Source organism: Pan paniscus, chromosome 21 (genome assembly GCF_029289425.2).
Source record: "Pan paniscus chromosome 21, NHGRI_mPanPan1-v2.0_pri, whole genome shotgun sequence".
NCBI classification, from domain to species: domain Eukaryota; kingdom Metazoa; phylum Chordata; class Mammalia; order Primates; family Hominidae; genus Pan; species Pan paniscus.
Genome location: NC_073270.2, coordinates 26,086,927 through 26,106,084, shown reverse-complemented (window position 1 = coordinate 26,106,084; position 19,158 = coordinate 26,086,927). Strand labels below are relative to the sequence as shown.

The 19,158-nt window shown below is 53.5% G+C and overlaps 1 protein-coding gene across 27 annotated transcripts in view; it reads right to left on the bottom strand.

The window, feature by feature from the left end:
- Nucleotides 1-353: 353 nt before the first annotated feature.
- The window catches only part of ENTPD6 (ectonucleoside triphosphate diphosphohydrolase 6), a 36,339-nt gene continuing 17,534 nt past the window's right edge, over nucleotides 354-19,158 (bottom strand). For 8 of the 27 annotated variants that reach the window (XM_063600923.1, XM_063600925.1, XM_063600920.1 and 5 more), the window contains 13 exons: nucleotides 18,739-18,882; nucleotides 17,204-17,279; nucleotides 16,435-16,470; nucleotides 15,411-15,499; nucleotides 14,566-14,645; nucleotides 13,836-13,919; nucleotides 13,691-13,755; nucleotides 10,973-11,074; nucleotides 9,327-9,467; nucleotides 8,149-8,205; nucleotides 6,989-7,101; nucleotides 4,930-6,807; nucleotides 354-2,740 (listed from right to left, as the gene is read on the bottom strand). In XM_063600923.1, coding sequence (XP_063456993.1) covers nucleotides 6,709-6,807; nucleotides 6,989-7,101; nucleotides 8,149-8,205; nucleotides 9,327-9,467; nucleotides 10,973-11,074; nucleotides 13,691-13,755; nucleotides 13,836-13,919; nucleotides 14,566-14,645; nucleotides 15,411-15,499; nucleotides 16,435-16,470; nucleotides 17,204-17,279; nucleotides 18,739-18,882 — 1,086 coding nt within the window. In that variant the 3' untranslated portion in view covers nucleotides 354-2,740; nucleotides 4,930-6,708. The other 19 variants (XM_063600939.1, XM_063600930.1, XM_063600926.1 and 16 more) reach the window with 12 other exon arrangements.

Genomic DNA, 19,158 nt, shown 5'->3' with positions numbered 1-19,158 from the left:
TTATATTATACAGGAACTCTCACACACTGCTAATGGGAGTGTAAAATGTTACAGGCGTGTTGGAAAATGGCTTGGTAGGTTTTTTTTTTTTTTTTTTTTTGAGATGGAGTCTCACTGTTGCCAGGATGGAGTGCAGTGGCACAATCTTGGCTCACTGCAACCTCCGCCTCCCGGGTTCAGGCGATTATCCTGCCTCAGCCTGCTAAGTAGCTGGGGCTACAGGCACACATCACCACACCCAGCTAATTTTTGTATTTTTAGTAGAGACAGGGCTTCACCATGTTGGCCAGGATGGTCTTGATCTCTTTACCTCGTTTTCATGCACGTCCCTGTGAAGAGACCACCAAACAGGCTTTGTGTGAGCAACATGGCTGTTTATTTCACCTGGGTGCAGGCGGGCCGAGTCCGAAAAGAGAGTCAGCAAAGGGTGGTGGATTATCATTAGTTCTTATAGGTTTTGGGATAGGCGGTGAAGTTAAGAGCAATGTTTTGCGGGCAGGGGTGGATCTCACAAAATACATTCTCAAGGGTTGGGAGAATTACAAAGAACCTTCTTAAGGGTGGGGGAAATTATAAAGAATCTTCTTAAGGGTGGTGGAGATTACAAAGTACATTGATCAGTGAGGGTGGGGCAGAAACAAATCACAATGGTGGAATGTCATCAGTTAAGGCTATTTTTACTTCTTTTGTGGATCTTCAGTTACTTCAGGCCATCTGGATGTATACGTGCAAGTCACAGGGGATGCGATGGCTTGGCTTGGGCTCAGAGGCCTGACACTCGTGATCTGCCTGCCTCGGCCTCCCAAAGTGCTGGGATTACAGGCGTGAGCCACCGTGCCGAGCCCAGTAGGTTCTTATTAAGTTAAACATTCACATGCCATATGACCCAGCCATTCTGCCTTTAGATATTCATCCAAATGAAATAAAAACCTATGCCTATAAAAAGACTTGCACAAGAATGTTCACAGAAGCCTTATTCATAAAGCTCCAAACAGGAAACAGCCCAGGTGACTATCAACAGGAAAACTCTCCCTGTTTTTTTGTTTTTTGTTTTTTTGAGAGTCTTGCTTTGCCCCCTAGGTTGGAGTGCAGCAGCACAATCTTGGCTCACTGCAACCTCCGCCTCCCAGGTTCAAGTGATTCTTGTGCCTCAGCCTCTCAAGTAGCTGGGATTACAGGCATGGGCCATCATGCCTGGCTAATTTTTATATTTTTAATGGAGACATGGTTTCACTATGTTGGCCAGGTTGGTCTTGAACTCCTGACCTTGTGATCTGCCTGCCTTGGCCTCCTAAAGTGCTGGGATTACAGGCATGAGCCACTGCATCCAGACTCTCCCTGTTGCCTTATTTATTTATTTGAGACGCAGTCTTGCTCTGTCGCCCAGGCTGGAGTGCAGTGGCTTGATCTCGGCTCACTGCAACCTCCGCCTCCTGGGTTCAAGCCATTCTCCTGCCTCAGCCTCCCAGGTAGCTGGGACTACAGGCGCCTGCCACCATGCCTGGCTAATATTTGTATTTTTAGTAGAGATGGGGTTTCACCATATTGGCCAGGCTGGTCTCGAACTCCTGACCTTGTGATCTGCCCACCTCAGCCTTCCAAAGTGCTGGGATTATAGTTGTGAGCCACCGCACCTGGCCTGCCTGTTGCTTTAAGCTAAGTCCTTGCAGGCCTCTGAGCTTGGGCATTTTAATTTACAAAACCATGCGATCCCTGGCTGTCCTCCCTGGTGGGTCTGCAGGAACCACATCTCTGTGCCAGCTGAGCACTCGACCCTCTCGGAAGCCGTATTTAGAGCCATCCTACCACCCTGTGCTGTGCCATAAAACTTGGCTGTGGGCTCTTCTGACCTCTAGAGAGGCTTCTTGAAACAGGAGGCCTTATAGGGGGATGTCTGCTTCTGAAATATGTAAATCATGTGGCAGGTACTAAGATTCACAAGGCTGCACTTAAGCTCCTAAACGGAAACCTTTATCCACTGAATCAATAACAGGAAAATAATCAGAGGCTGTCAAAATGATAAAGCGGCAGTGAGGCCTAGAGGGAATTATTATTTCTCTCAACTGTGTAACTATTTTTGTAAGCATTACAAGCACACTGTTATGGAGACGGCTGATTCTTCAGTGGAGAGACCTGCCTTTGATAATGAGCACACGGCCTGATGTGATCAGTAAACATTCTTCTGGAAACACCTGCCACTTTGGGAGGTAAGGCAGCCCACTGTTTGGGTGTAGGAAGCCTGCAGAACCGCATCTGAGTGGGTCCAGGTAAGTCCCCAAGCTCCTGCAGGCCTGCTTCTCTCTCGGCGGCAGGGCGGAGATGCACGGTACCTGCCTTGAGGCTGAGGATTCAATCTCTGACCACACAACGCACAGTCCAGTCCGCCTCATGCCTGACACACAGGAAGCACTCCATAAACACGACTACCGTTATTCATTTACAATTAAGGAAGAAAGAGGTAAGTATGCTTACCTGACCATGATTTTCAAAATCATTTTCAAGGCGAATCCAAGAATCTGATGAGTGTGAAGACACTGGAAGAACCTGATCACGCAGGCTCCTTTCTCAAGCACCCCGATGCCCGCAGGTGAAGGGGCACATGCCAAGGACAAGCCCGCCTTAGCCCTGGACATCATTCATCGCGCGAGTGAGCAATGCTTGAGTGAGAAACCTGACAGCGGTGTCCCCATAACTTCCGCCGCCTCTGGAGCCACACGGCAAACGCCAGCGTCTGACAATCCTTCAGTAATAGTGAAGACACCTGTTATATTGCTGTCCAGCCAAAAGCTCCTTGTTGCAGGATGAACAGCCCCAGTTGTTTCAAACATGCCCCACATCTCATGGCCTCCACACAGGTCGTATTAAACACCTCTACCGGAGACTGCACGCCAAGTGTGGCTCCTCAAAGACCTTGCCTGGGGACTCTGCCACTGATGGCTGCGACCTGCACACTCCTGAGAGCTCCTTCCTGGAACTGCCTCATTTCTTTCATCATCCTTGATTTTTTGAGATGGAGTCTCAGTCTTGCTCTGTCACCCAGGCTGGAGTGCAGTGGTGCGATCTCTGCTCACTGCAACCTTCACCTCCCGGGTTCAAGTGATTCTCCTGCCTCAGCCTCTGGAGTAGCTGGGACTACAGGCATGCACCACCAGGCCCAGCTAATTTTTTGTATTTTTAGTAGAGACGAGGTTTCACCATGTTGGTAGGGCTGGTCTCGAACTCCTGACCTCGTGATCCACCCGCCTCAGCCTCCCAAAGTGCTGGGATTACAGGCATGAGCCACCACACCCGACCATCGTCCTTAATTTTATCCAAAAATGGTATTACCCTAGTCTGAATATCACATTTACCTTTTTTTTTTTAAATGAGACGGAGTCTCACTGTTGCCCAGGCTGGAGAGCAGTGGCGCGATCTCGGCTCACTGCAACCTCTGCCTCCTGGGTTCAAGCAATTCTCGTACCTCAGCCTCCCTAGTAGCTGGGATTATAGAAGCGTACCACCATGCCCGGCTTTTTTTTTTTCTTTCTTTTTTTGGTATGTTTAGTAGAGACGGGGTTTCGCCATGTTGGCCAGGGTGGTCTCGTACTCCTGACCTCAAGTGATCCACTTGCCTCGGTCTCCAAAGTGTTGGGATTACAGGCGTGAGCCACCATGCCTGGCCACATTTGCCTTCTGATGACTCTGAAATGGTTCTAAAAATAAAATTCACCCTGCAACAATGATTTGTTGTGCCTGAACATATTTAAAAATGTTAAGGTAGGGCATGGTGGCTCATACCTGTAATCCTAGCACTTTGGGAGGCCCAGATGGGCAGATCACCTGGTCAGGAGTTCAAAACCAGCCTGGCCAAGATGGCAAAACCCCATCTCTACTAAAGATACAAAAATCAGCCGGGCACAGTAGCGGGTGCCTGTAATCCCAGCTACTCAGGAGGATGACGCAGGACAATTGCTTGAACCTGGGAGGTGGAGGCTGCAGTGAGCCCAGATTGCACCACTGCACTCCAGCCTGGGTGACAAAGGGAGATTCTATCTCAAAAATAAATAAATAAAGTAATTAATTAATTAAAAAACAAGGCCAGGCACGTTTAGTTTCTTAACAAAAGTTAAGAAACTAAAATATAAAAATACCTTTTGGTTAACTTTTAAAACTATCTCTGTGGAGAAGCCTTCCTAATTATGACATGAAACCTAGAAGTCACAAAAAGATAAATTTTTGGACCCGTTCTATCATAATGGGATAACTTCCTTAATAAATAAAGATCTACAATTAACAAAAAAATGATGACAATCTTATAGAAAATTGGCAAGGGATATGAACAGATGTTTCACGGAAATACAACTTAGATATACCAGATGAATTAGATCCATGCATATTAAAACTACCAGTTATCATTTTTTAAAATCTGCCAGAATGGCAAAGATTAAACTGGCTGTAGCTGTTAGGACATGGGGGAGGCTAGCACCGATGCTTGTGCAGTAGGATTGAAGGCAACGTGGCAACGTCTGCTTATGCCCTGAAACTCACTGCCCTGGGATCCTGCCATCCAAACACGGGGACTGCAGGACTGAGGCAGCTCAGTGGGCAGCAATGGGTGCTAAGTGATGTGGGGTACGCGGGCTGGGGTGGCATGTGGGGCGTGTGAGACCTGTCTGAGCTTGTCAATGCACACATCCTGAGGGAACAGAATTTTCAAGCAACCCTAGTTTGCTTCTTTTACGATGTGCATGTGTAGCTATTTCTGACAAATGAGAGCCTACTTCATTATCACAAAAGACACTCAGAGAGAAATGACTTGCATACTTTGCCGGGCCCAGAAATATTCCATGACTTATTTGGTGCACTTTTGGAAAACTTCCAGTTGTTTGCCTTTTTCAGGCATGAGGTCACCGACCTTCTTTAAATGGACCAAATTGATTTTGGCTTTACCTTCATGCGTCTGATTCTCAGCCTCCGGAGTTCTTTAAATATTTAAGCTGTTGGATATTATGGAAGTAAAGGCGCTGGCGGGGACCCAGCCCAGGCGGGAGGGAGGAAACTGTTCCTCTTTTTGTCTTTTGTCCTTTCCTGCTCTGTGCAGGCCTCCACCACGTGGCTCCATCAGCATTCGCTGCAGCCCTGGGAGGCCCTAGGGCCAGATCCTGTCCTCCTGTGACAGTTGGTTGGGGGGGGGCTTCAGGCACAAGCACTCGGGGTGTGGGCTGGTCTGCAGTTTCCCTGGCATGCGACACCTTTGGGATGCTTCCAGACCAAAACCAGATCCTTGCTGAACACAATGACGTGGGGACTTGCAGTTCACTCGAGGTTATGTGCCCAGGCCTCACCTGGCCGTGGTGTGGGCTGCTGGCCTGGCACAGGAGGAGCTCTGTGCTCAACAGACGCTGGGAGGGCCGGGGCCACCAGCCAGACCCTTCACCAGCCCCAGCCCCTAGGGGCCCTCCACTGCTGCGTCCTCGAGAGGGATGTCGACAGGACTGGAAATACGCCACCCCCTTTGGCAGCTTTTCTAAGGTTTAGTAAACAGGGATCTCAGGTGCCAGGTGGGCAAATGCTACTGTCGCTCAACGAGAGGAATCCCAGAGAAGGGGAAGCCCCTGTCAACCTTTTATTGGGAGTGGAACACATGAGGTTCAGCTCGTGCCGGGCACTGTACATTCACTGAAGCAGCTCAAGGGGCTCAGCCCCGGCACTGACACCACACTGAGCAGGATGCACGGCCCGGGGCTCACACTGTCCATGGAGGAGGTGGGGTCAACCCGTGGTGGGCGGATGGTGGCCCGAGACACCGAGAGCTTGGTTCTGGGACTGTGGCTCAGCTGACCCGTGGCACAGCTGCATCTAAGACATGGCCCTGGCTAGGCGGGAACGGCTCACAGTAGCGATACATTCACAGGACACAGTTGGTGTCCAGAAAAGGGGGCTCAGAACACAGTTTCTACACAAGCACTTGGCACCCACACGACAGAGACGTCACTCAAGCAGCACAGCCACAAATAGTTTACAGCAGCTCATGCCTGGCATCCGCCCATGCTGGGAGACTCCCTGAAGGGTGGGCACCTGCCATCTGTGAGGAGGTGTCTCCCTCCATCATTAACCCCAAACCACACAATGTGTGAGGAGAGCAGGCCTCTGGGTGAACTCACACATTCATACCCAAGGAAGAGGCAAACACACTCAAGTCCAGAGTTCCCAGTGGTGCCGCCCAGACCTACTGTCCCGGGGGTGTTATGGCTGTCCCTCGGCTTCCCCAGAGCAGCCAGGACAGCCTGCACCGCCTCCCAGACTCTCGCAGGAAGGGGAGCTCTGCCCTGGGGAGGAAACTGACAGGCTGGGAGACAAGACTCCCATCGCAGGGACACGCACAGCAGCAGCCACAGCCCCGCGGACGGGGCATGGGGATGGGACAGGCAGGGAGCCACACTGCCCCCTCAGTGTGTGCCTGTGGTTCTGTCCTGGTCCTGCCCACTTGGAGCCCAGGCAGACAGGTGGCATTGAGCAGGGCCCAGGTCCAGACAGCCCTCTGGCCAGATGTGACTGGAAGAGGCTGATGCCAGGGCAGCACCAGGCCTTCTGCAAGTCCCAGAGCCAGTGTGCAGAAAGTGCCACCACGGCCTGTGCTGTGGCTCCTCAGGATGAAGTCACGTCCAGGACAGGAGGGTTTATGCAGACACACAGACACTGCTGACGGGGACAGGGATGGCTCGGCCACTATGAGGCTGGACTCTTCTGTCTGTTCAGGGAGTCGATGTAATGAAAAATGGCCCCCAGAGCCCAGCTGGTCTCAACATTGTCAATTTTCCGAGTGAGCTTGAAAAGACAGAGAGGGAGAGGGGACCATCACACAGACAGGAAAGCCTTGTGCATCAGGAGGCTGCGGCTCCTTGGAAGCCAGGGATGGGCTGGGGGACATGACCCCAGCAACTGGAGAAGTGGTTCTAGGCCCCTCATTCCATAAAGGGGCTGGGGCGTGACCTGAGGGCACCCTTACCTTCAGTACTTTGCTCCTGGGAAAGCCGAACTCCTGGAGTAGCAGGCTGACGTAGGTGAGGTCCATGCACGCGAAGGGGCTGCTCTGCGGCTGTGTCTCCAGGGTCCGACACACTGGGGATGAGACACGTCCCTTCACGCTCCAGGTGACTCCCACCCAGGGGCGGAGGGGCAAGTGCAGACCCCAATTCCACCCACTACAGGCACCCGCTGGCTCCGCACTCCGGATTCACAGACAAGGCTGCAGCTGAGCGCAGAAGGCACCCAGTGCACAGCACAGGCAGGTGGGCGGCAACCCCGGCCGCCACTGGGTCTGGGCTCCAAGGGGATTTGCATGCCTGGTGTTAGGGTCATGGGCCAATGTCTCCCAAGCCACATTTCTACATCTAAGACCCTGGACACCTCTCCCAGGTGTCAAGCTGCATAAAACCTAAGCTTTCTGGGGAAAGAAAACACCAAAGCCAGCTCAGAACAATCCACTCCTGCTCTTGAGGAAGGACAAATCCACCAAGAGCTGTCCTGGGATTCTGCTCAAAGCCTTTTCCTGCTGTAGTTGTGGATACCCAGTGTCCATGGGCACAAATGGGAAAATGACACGAAAGCTTTAAAAAAGCCACTTTTGGGGGAGGGGAAGGGTAGTACTTTTTCTGGAAAGATGTACAAATTTGAGCTCTTTGGACCCACACATTGGGAAGGGCAACCAAGAGCAGGACATGTTCACCAAGGCTTGGCTGCTGGGCCAGGCGTGAAGGAGACAGTGGAGAGGCATAGTGTGTGGCACAGGGTCTGCTGGGCTGGTCACCTGCGACCCCGGGGACAGCCATCCACCCCACATCCCAGGCTCCATTCTGTAGGGCCTTGGCTTCTTAAGGGTTGTGTGACAATCATGAACTTACTGGGACATCCCAGGGGAAATCACTCTTGGGGTTACCCTAGTAGCAGTAAAATGGCATCTGAGGAAGTGGAATCGAGGGACCCAGTTCCTCACGACCCCATGAGGGTGGGACAAGGACGGTGGTCCTTTCTCAGCTGGGGCCGAGGCCCCTGCCTGTGGCCATTGTTTAGGAGGGGCTACACCCAGGAGAGTCAGGGCCAGCGCCTGCGTCACGAGCATCACGTGGCGCCTGCCCCTGCTGAGATGGCCCCTGCAGCATCACTCACCGTACTTGGCTGCGATCTCGAAGTCCCCCACCACCAGGCTGCCTCCCTTCTCCGCATCTGTGGGAGACACAACACCCAGTCTGCAGGAGCACCATGAGGTTGGCGATGCCACTGAGACGTGAGGCTGGCACGGGGAACGCCAGCCCAAGAGCCCCAAGGCACTGACTGGCTTCTGAGGCAGGCCCTCCAGCTGTAGGCGGCACTCACGTGCTCTGAGGACGGCTTCTGGGTGATGTGGTGTGGGGTAGGTTTGGGGGCTGAGAGGGTCACCCCACAACCCAACCCTGCAGTGCCCCCCGAGAAAGCTCACCAGGAACCCGGGACCCCAAATTGAGTAAAATTTTAAGTTAAGAAAAATAAAAGTAGGGAAATTGAAATGTTTCCTGAAGCCATAGAACTGAGCTCAGCAACAGTATTCTGGTATCAGTTTCCCAAATGTAAAAAAAAAAAAAAAAAGTTCTTGAAAAATACACTGAGGGGTGGTTTATTGGTGGCCTTCCACCTTGACCACCCACCTTCCACCCAGGCCCAGTCAGTGGTAGCTTTGTCAGCACAGAGACCCGCCGGAGGCCGCAGGGCCCAGAGAGCCGGCACCATGTCAGCTTATTTAAAACAGTAGTGTTCTTATCCTTACCACAGGCCATACATTCTGATGTTCTCACCATGATAGTGACTCTGCAACCCCCTCCAGAGTTCCCACACAGCCTGACCACCACTAGCCTCAGCAAACTCTGAATACCTTTTTCCGCCCTAATCTGGCTTCCTGGGCTGTGCAGGGTGAGTCAGAGAGACTCCACATTCAGTGAGCTGATCCCTCCCATGGGTACAGGGCAGCCACCTGCAGGTCACAGGAGGCCTCCTGTAGCCAGGGCTGCAGGGTAGGGCAGAGTGGCTGAGTCTGAGACAACGTGGGCCAGTGCACGGCAGGACCTGCCTTCCAGCAGGAACTGGAATCAACAGCAAGTCACCAGCCACGAGGTTTTACTGAAGGGCTCAAAGAACTGATCTTTTCCTACTCAGGATGAGACGCCTTCTCACATCTGCTTCTGGCCTCCTGCAGGGATGTGACAACAGGGTTGCTTGCCTGCCACCAGCCCTCTGCCTCGGGGAGCACACGCCCTCCACCCCCGCCCCCTGCCGCCCTGACCTTCCTGCTCAGCCCATCCGGGCCCCCTTACCTATGAGGCCCACACCAGCTGCAAGGTCGTAATAGTAGGAGAAAGCATAGAAGTCCACATGCTTCACTTCCTCTGTCCTGTGCACTCTGTTTTGAAGGACCTCTGACACTCTGGCAGCACACAGCTCGTGCAGGCTTGCCACTGGGGACAAGCACAAGGCTAGCGGTCAGTGGGCTCCGAGCACCCAGGCCTCACAGCTGCTTGGGGCCCCTCCCAGGGGACTTGAGACTCTGACCTGAATTGTCAGGAAAAGGCAGGTCCAGAAGCCTGTAAGACCCCACCCCAAGTTGGGGCTGCTCCCCGCACAGGTCAAAAGCAGCCCTCAGGAGCCAGGGCATTGTTGGTCCCGGCGCAGGGAGTGAAGACCGTGGGCACGAAGGCAGCGGCAGACCTGGACTCTGAGGAGGAAGCTGCTGATGCCTGACACCAGTGGCCTCTGGCCTGTTGGGACCATCTGCCCTACATTCCCCCTCCGCCAGCCCTGAGTCCCACCTCCTCAGGGGGGCCTGCACCCTCCCTATGTCATAGATAAGGAAGTGGAGGCCCAGCTCACTTGCCAAGCTCCCGTGGCTTGAGGGAGAGCAGGAACAGAGGACCCCGGAGGCCAATGGACCGTGTGGACATCTGAGGGCGCCTCTACACCCCACACCTTGACCCGGCTTCCCGGCTTTCCCAGTCCTCCTCCACCAGGCCCCGTCCTTCCGAGTGCTTCCAGGGTTCTCATGGTCCACAGACCCATGCTCCAACCCTTCGATCTCATTTCCTCCTGGTGTCCCTCACCAAGCCACACCACCTCCTCCTCGTTCATTAAACACAGCAGCTGCCAGAGGGCCCCGGTGTGTGCTGCTTGCGTGGCCTGGGGTGCTGCTGCTTCAGATCTGCGCAGTTTCTTGAAACCTCCTCCTGTCTTAGATCCCATGTTACCCCACGAGGCCATCCTTGGCTGTCCTAGTTACAGCTGCGATCGCCCTCTCAGATCCCCGCCCCGTGTTATTTCTCTTGGAAGGCTTTCCCGATGAGCTTCACTGTCTGGCTCCTCCTGTGGGACACAGCTGTGCAGTCCTGCTGTGCCTGATGCGGCCCCCCGGTACACGCACCAGTGGGTGACTGACTTGGAAGGACCTGAACGGTTCGCGAAGGCATGCACCCCTCATGCCGAGTGCCCAGTCTGGGAATGGCGTTTGAACATTTCTCTCAGAAGAAACTGCAAGGGTGCAGAGCACCAGAGCCTGCCCAGGGCCAGCGGGCTCCAGAGCCTCGAGCAGGATGGGTGGAAGCAGACCCTCCCTCTATTCCCGCCCAGCACAGCACAGAGTGCCTGGGCTCCCAGTCCCAGCCCTGCATCTCAGCCCCAAGCTGGTCCAGTCCTTCCTCCCTGCAGGCCTGTTAGGAAATCAGCCCTCAGGAGGAAGCTTCTGGTGACAGTCAGGGGAATGTTGAACAGAGGCAGAGGGAAGGAGCTGGCTCTCAGCACAGACACAGGCCCCTGCAGCCAAACCACCTTCACTTCCAGGGCAGGTACAGGCTCTTCAAAGAGAGGTCAGGAGCCTCCCGTGGAACGTCCCATGGGATGTGGGAAAGGCAAGGGGGAGAGGAGGCCACCACTCTCACCCGCAGAAACCAACAAGCAGCAACCCTCCCCGTACCTGCTTTCTGCCCTGAAACCCTGTACGTGACTTCTGCGTGTTCCCACTCTCCTTTGAAACTGGGAGACAAGCAAGGGCTGACCAACTCCTTTCCATCCTTAGCTGAAACAGAGATTAAAAAGGAAAGAGAAAGGAAGGTATATTACGCCATGGACTAGGGCTGAGCTAGGAGTCGCGGAGGCCCTGGCTTGACACAGGATGGGGGAACCTGAGTGGCTTCCAGGTCCACTGGGAAGGCAACACCTCCCTGGGAAGTGGCAGCAAAGCCTCGTTGGCCAGGAAGCACACCGCTACCAGGACCATGCCCAGCTCACGGCCCTGGGCACACCGGGTGCCAGGCACTGGGCCAAGGGCTGTTCAGTGAAGTGTGACGACAGTCCTTTTAGGAGGGGAGCCATCATTACCCAGTTTTATAGGTGACTGAGGCTGTGAGTAGCTGGTAGGTTGGTGGCAGGGCCAGGACAAGTGCCACCAGGTGCCACCATGCCTTGAATGGAATCTGCTGCTCCAATACACACAAGCTGGGGGCTCAAAACCAGCAAAGGAAGCGTATTGGTCCCAGGGCTGGCCCCAGTATCACCTTTCGAGGATGGCAGGCTGCTGTCCCACCGAAAGGTGCTGGTCCCATCCCTGGACTCTGGCCTGGACCTGCTTTCCTTGATGGAATGGGCAGGAAATGGTGGCATCAGGGTAGCCTTCCTTTTTTGAAGCCACCACAAAAGCGTCCCAGGCTGCTCTGCTGGGGCAAGGCCATGTGGAAGAGCGCCCAGGTCTAGACAGCCGCCCAGCGACAGGCACGTGCACAGACCCTCAGGACCCCAGCGGGGGATTTAGACAGCTGCCACAGCCACAGGCATGTGCACAGACACCCAGGACCCCAGCAGGGAGTCTAGACAGCTGCCCCAGTCATATGCACCTGCACAGACCCCCAGAACCCCAGCAGGGGGTGTCTAGACAGCTGCCACAGCCACATGCACCTGCACAGAACCCCAGGACCCCAGCGGGAGGGTCTAGACAGCTGCCACAGCCACATGCAGCTGCACAGATCCCCAGGACCCCAGCGGAGGTGCTGCCCAGATGAGCCTGTGTGGTCTGCCGTGAGATTCCAGCCGTGACTGCTGTTTGCTGTTCTTTCACTCTACTTGGGGGGTCTGTTACGCAATAACCGGTAACAAAACAGAGACTCATTCTCCTGGGTCCTCACAGCCCCCAAATGTCTAAAACAGGCACTTTGTACAGCCTGACGAGGAGACCATGAGACCTTCTTGCTGCTCTGCTGGGTGTGAGAGGACTCAGGGTCTGAGCCACGACTCCCTGGGAACCACAAAGGGCAAAGAGGTACCTGCCTTTTCTCATTGGCTAAATAATAGGTGTTTTTTGGCCCCAGAATAAGGGCTGCAGGTGTTTCTGAGACATAGACATGGTTTTTGTTTGCAACAAAAGGAATACCATTATGAAGATAAACACCAGGATTTGAAAGAAAGAACTGAAGTAGGGCATGCAAGGGAGAATGAAAATTCCAGTTGAACATCCTACCCTGTCAGATACCAGGCCCTCGGAAGAAGTGGGCAGGGGTGCTGGGCCAATGGGGCACTGGGGGCTGAGGTAAGGGCATTTGGCTGGAGCACATGTAGGTGCTGGTGAGCGCCTCATACACACATCAGACACTAAGGCCTTGGGAAGGCCTCTTTGGCCTGGCCAGTTCCATCAGGGAAGAGAGGCACCACCAGCCTCAGGGCCGTGCCCCAGCCCCTGAAGCAGACCATGGCAATCCTGAGATCTCCTAAGAGTCCATGCCCGCTGTGATGCCCATTATAAGGAGCAGAGGCCCTGGCCCTGATGCAGGCTGTGTCCCCAGGTCAAATCCATGTCTCAGGAAGGGCCAAGCCCACATTTCATGACCCTTCGCAGAGCAAGGGAGGAGGGATGTTCTTGCAAGGCCGGAATCATGAGCGAGAGAGAAAACCTTTCCCTGAAGGCGAGAGCCCAGCACCCCCCACAGCCCTCCTGTGCTGTCTGTACAAGGTTCTGTCTTCACATCCCTAAAGCCAGCTCCCAATGTAGGGGATGAGTGTGCAGTTCCCTGGTTCCCTCAGTTTCAGCTCAGTGCTTCAGAAGGGATTTCATCAGCATCTTTTAAAAAATAACTTGGGGCTGGGTGTCATGGCTCATGCCTGTAATCCCAGCACTTTGGAAGGCCAAGGCAGGCAATCATTTGAAGGTAGGATTTCGAGACCATACTGGCCAACATGGTGAAACCCCGTCTCTACTAAAAACACAAAAATTAGCTGGGAGTGGTGGTACACATCTGTAGTCCCAGCTACTGGGGAGGCGGAGGTATGAAAATTGCTGGAACCCGGGAGGCAGAGGCTGCAGTGAGCTGGGATCATGCTACTGCACTCCAGCCTGAGTGACAGAGCAAGTGAGACACTGTCTCAAAATAAAGAAAGAAATACCTTGGAAGGTGGACAGGTACAACACCACCCTGGGTTCCTGCCCCATCAGGGTGCCACCAACAAGATCTGCAGCACACCCCTCCACTCGCATGCCCTGGCCTGGCTGGGTGCCCAGCATGCAGCGGGACAGCAGTGGGGTGGGAGGGGCGGAGGGACCTCTCCTGCAGGGCCAAGCTGCTGCCCTCCCGAGGGGCTCCTCGTTCCCACTGAGAATGGAGGGCAGAGGCTGTGAAAGTGGGCCCGGGGCAACATGTCCACTCACCAGGCTGCCCCTCCACGCCGCCCAGGATCGCCAGGCGTGCCGACATCAGCCCGAGCCCGAGGTAGCTGTGGGAACGACACCTCAGTGAGAGCGACACCTCAGTGAGAGCAGCTGCCATGGCAGGTACAGGTCATGGCAGGCTCACCTCTGAGACCCAGCCCGAGTGGGGAAGGGGGAGCTTGCAGCAAGGCAGTTAGTGAGCTTCTCTGCTCCTTCTAAAAGCCTCTTTCTGTAGAGTTGAGGAAACTTAGCTAATTAATTCAACACACGAGGGCCTATCATACAGCAGGAGCTCATCCAGGAGCTGCAGACACTGTGGTGAGTGGGACCGACTCGACACCAGTCTGGGATGCTCCTGCTTTATAACAAGAATCGACTGAAGACTGCACGTGGCAATAGGTGGCCCGGAACACTCCTGTGGCCCATGGTCCCTCCCACTTCTCAAATCTTCTCCAAAGTAGAGCAGAATAAGCACACATGGAGGAATGTGCACAAGGAGGAATGTGCGTATACTGTAGACACATTAAAGGATGAAGGAGAAGGACAGAGGAGGCGGGAGGAGGAGGAGGAGAGAGAGGTCTGGGTGAATGTGCGTATACTATAGATAAAGGATGAAGGAGGAGGACAGAGGAGGTGGGAGGAGGAGGAGGAGAGAGAGGTCTGGGTGAATGTGCGTATACTGTAGACACATTAAAGGATGAAGGAGGAGGACAGAGGAGGCAGGAGAAGGAGGAGGAGGAGAGAGAGGTCTGGGTGGATTCCCAGCGCACGGATTCCCAGATCTGCCATCCATGACCTCAAGAGGGCCATGCGAGTCCCTGGGAGCTGCATACCCACCCCATGGCGCCTCCCCACGCCTGTTCCCGAAAGCAGACCTGTAGGAATAGAGCTTGTAGGTCCTGTTAAACATCCGCAGTGCCGTCAGGTAACCGGGTGGGGAGGCCTGCAGGGTGCCCTGGAGAAGAACGAGGGTAACTATGTTTCCTGCTGGTCTTTCTAGAAAATTCTCCTCCACCCACTGAATTCATTTGAAAGAAAGGGGATGGTCAGGTGCAGCCAATTAAATGAGCTGTTCACTAGGTCGCTGGCTGCGAGACAGGAGCAGGCAATGAGGAGCCAATATCCCAGTGAAGAACGGTGCTTCCTTCCCACAGGCAACCTCTCCCATGCTGACAAACACGGCCCAGACATGACGACGATCATATCAGTACCTACGAGCCCACCCTTCCATGGAAAACTACCCATAACAGGAGGATGAGTGGGTGAGGAGAGAACTGTTTTTAAAGCAGCAGGTGCCTCAATGGGAAGTGTTTTCATCTCCTTTAGGATATTTATCTTGAAAAGGCTGGAAGCTTCCTCCCAACCTATGAACTGGACAAAATCTTTCTGCTCTTGTTCCTCTCGGAACCCTGAAGGGGAGGGAGGCAGCACTTCATATCCTCTGGCCCAAACGTTTCCAGTTATTCCCTAATTTATCACCCCTCTAAAGATCAAATTTCTGTTTTTGGCTTTTTTCCTGGTGGAATTAAAACTCCAAGCCAGAAGCATCATCTGTGAGTGAGTCCAGCTCTCAGAAGAGGAAATGACCGCAGGGGTCCAGAGACCTGGCCAACCCCACCCCCCACCCCACCCCGCAGCACCTCAGCAGGCCCCACCCTGCACCCCCATGGCGGTGTGGCCTCGGGGTAGAAAGAGCGCTGTGGTCGGCAGGGCTTGTTACCTCCACGCGTGGCAGGAAGGCGATCTGAGTGGATCCTCCGCCCAAGTCCAGCATGCCCACGCTGCTCCCTCCTGGAGTTTTCAAGCTGCCTGGAGCACAGTAAGCAAAAACAGCACAGGGGCATTAGTAAGATGGCGAGAACAGCAGAAAAGCCAGGGTGAAAGCCAGGCCCTCAGGGGAAAGAAAAGACAGAGAAGTAGCTCAGCTATTGACAAATCTCCATTTAAGGGTACACTATATATCTAAGGGACAAGAGTAATGGCTCCACCAGCTGTGGTTTAATTTGGATCCTGACGGGACAGCATGAACCTTCAGGGGAGATACTGAAACTGCCGTATCAGCTGGGAGGGAGGCCGCTGGCTTAGCTCCCAGGAAGAGCTGGGCCCTGCTCTGATCAGCCCATCTCCACTCCCCAGAGCATCTCAGGCGGAGGCTCCCAACCCACCTCCTAACATTTCTATCCCCCAAAGTGGCAAATGGGCAAACCTGACAGGAAACTTCTTTCCTTTTTGTCTGTACATCAGAAACACTGCTCTTTCCCATAATTCCAGCAAAGGGACAAAAAATCCACATGCACTAAGAAAAATGACTCCTTGTCACTTGTTTCTAAAAACAGATGTTTCTGTTCCCTGTTCCACCTACAGCAGAGGAATCCAATTAGAAGGTGAATAGCATTCACATCACATTCAATATTGGAAGATATGACTGGTTTGATTCGTTACTTCTCTTAGAAATGAGAGGATGGGGGTCCTGGTGGATGTTCTGCAGGGGACAGGGCAGGGGCTGTGCTGGGAGAAAAATGCCCCAGACCTGCAGAGAAGCACCCCACTCCTAGCATCTATACCTGTGAGTCAGGTGGGTGACCCCACCCATCCCCAACACCCTATGGTCAGTCAGCAACACTGCCAAACCCTGAGGGGTTATCTTAAAGAGCAGAAATGAGGCTCCTGCTCTTGAAAGGCCCAGTCGAGCCCTCCGCAGGTGTCTGTGATCGGCTAGCCTCTGTGATGCAGTGTGCACACACCTGTCAGGAAGTTGATGGTGATCCACGCCGAAACGCCTGCAAGAGAGTGTCACAGGCATTATTTTAATCACTTGAGATGCTGAAAGCATAACACACAGGACCATTAAATGACTATTTGCAGATCTGGGGAGCATAAAGGGATCACTTCCGCACTACACCCAGCCTTCAGATCATCGGCAGAGAGGAGCATTTCTCATAAATGAATCCAGCAGCTATGGCCGACTGTCCTGAGACACAGCATGCTGAATCCTAAAGCACTTCACCAAATGCTGCATCTCTCCTCTGGTTATTACTGGCCTCCTCTTTTTGGAAGAAGCAGAAAAAGAACCCAGTGCTCCCCTTCCTCCTCCAGACACACTCACTCTCAAGGTCATACTGAAGACCTATCAGGAGCTAGTGAGGAACCTTAAATGTCTCTTAGAATTAACAACGCAACAACATTCTAAATGTGGTGGCAACTGGAGATTCTCTCCAAATGTTCTTAAAACTAAAAACACAATGTTTTTAGAAGCTTCATTCATGCCATGTTTTGGGTTGGTCAAGATGATAATCTGTCTCTGACACTGACCCCAAAAAGATCCTTTTGTGACATGTCAATTGTGAATCAGAACGGGGCTGTAACAGCCATGATTCTTTACTTGAGCATCGGACGGGGGAGGAGGCTCCCACATGGGGCAGGGAGGGGTGGGGGATGGTTAGAAGCAGCAGGATTGCTCCCACCCACCTCACTGCACAGCCCCACTGTACAGAGGTGCTTCCAGCCATTTACCTTCATCTGTTCCGTTCATGATGGAAACACAGTCATCCCCTACAAGGAAAGGCGATGCTTTAAATACTTCTTTCACCTAAATGTAAAGAGAGATGTTACTTCATCCTTTAGAATGAATGAATAATATATTTATTTATTTAGCTAGCTAGCTAGTCAAGTGAAGCAGTGTGGGTGGAGAAGAACAAAAAAATCTGTAACTGGTTGTGATCAATTAGTTGTAAATACCACTGCACTCAGACCGGCTTTCTTCATCCTTTAGAATTTATGGTTAAGGGTTTTGCATCATGCTATTGGCAGGCAGTAACGAAACCCCAGGGGCACCTGCCATGTTCTGTGAGTGTGTTCAGGCCTCTCTAATCCATTGCAAGTTAATCCACCGCCCGGGCTCGCTGAGGCCCATGCTGCCCTGGAGACCCTGTCCTAAGCCCGCTGGGGCTTAGAAGGGCTCTGGGGGCTGCATAGACTGGGGGAAGCTGGGGCACACTGGGCCTGCTGGGCTCCAAACACTGCCCTGCTTTGGGATGTGAGATAAAGGAGCCGGAAGCCCTCTAAGGCAGATGGCCACCTTCACCAGGGCCCTGGCCTCGGGGGGTATTTCCTTGCCCACCTTTCAGCAAGATCTACCCACAGAAGCTTCAGCACCTCTGCACACCCCACCTGCACGTGTGCACAATCCAACCCTGTGAGGGACCGTGATAGGCGTGCCCTGTGCCCTCCTCCTGCAGGTAAATGAGTGGAGGCAGCACGGAGGGTGAGGAGGACCCACTGCGGAATGCTGGGCAGCTGGAGACACATTGGCCCTGACGTGCCGGGACTGGGAGAGGCCACAGGGTCCCTTCGACAGTCACATCTGAGCATCGGACCAGGAGCAGGATGAGCAGCTGCCATGGGGAACAAGCAGGCTTCAGCTGCAGCACCGGGGCTCAGCACACACAAACTTCTGACCAGGATCAAGTCCCTTGAAGGCACCATGCGCTTTTACTTATTTTTTTGAGACAAGGTCTTGTTTTGCTGCCCAGGCTAGAGTTCAGTGGCATAATCACAGCTCAGTGCAGCTTTGACCTCCTGGGCTCAATCGATCCTCCCACCTCAGCTTCCTAAGTAACTGTGATGACAGGCATGCGCCACAATGCCCAGCTAATTTTTGTGTTTTTGGTAGAGATGGGGTCTTGCTATGTTGGCCAGGCTGGCCTTGAACTCCTGGGCTCAAATGATTCGCCCGCCTTGGCCTCCCAGATTACTGGGAGTACAGGCATGAGCCACCACGCCCGGCCCACAGTACACTTCTAAAATCAAGTTGCTTTCCTTATTATAAAACACAGATTCACTCTAGAAAACATGAATAACCTTAAATGTCACAAGGAACAAAGCATCATCTGCCCACCATCCCTCCACCTAAAAGTGATGCTGCAAACTTTTCTTCAGAAGCATCTGTGTCCTGCCTGATGGTGCGGCACTGGTGAGACAGCAGTTGTTTTCAGTCATCAGTTGCCCCTGAGGGCTGGCTAATGGCACTGGGGAATGGCCAGGCTCACCTTCTGCAGTAACTTCTGGGCCTTTTCTCCAGGTAACAGGCGTAAGCCAGCTGTGGCCTTGAGGACCAGAGGGGTGGCCTTCCAGAAGTCGAACGGAATGTCCTGTTTAGCAACATCCAGTAGTTCCTGGATTCCCTGAGCGCTCTGTGAACGTGGTAAGAGCAAAGCAGGGTCTGTCAAGTGCAGCATACAGGGTCACACGTGCTGCTTCCACCCTTTTGGGTTTTTTTGGTTTCTGGAGACAGAGTCTCACTGTGTTGCCCAGGCTAGAGTGAAGTGGCTTGATCACAGCTCATTTGCAGCCTTGAATTCCTGGGCTCAAGTGATCCTCCTTCCTCAGCCTCCCAAGTAGCTGGGACAAGGGCGTGAGCCACCATGCCCGACTAATTTTTAAAAACTTCTGGCCGGGCACGGTGGCTC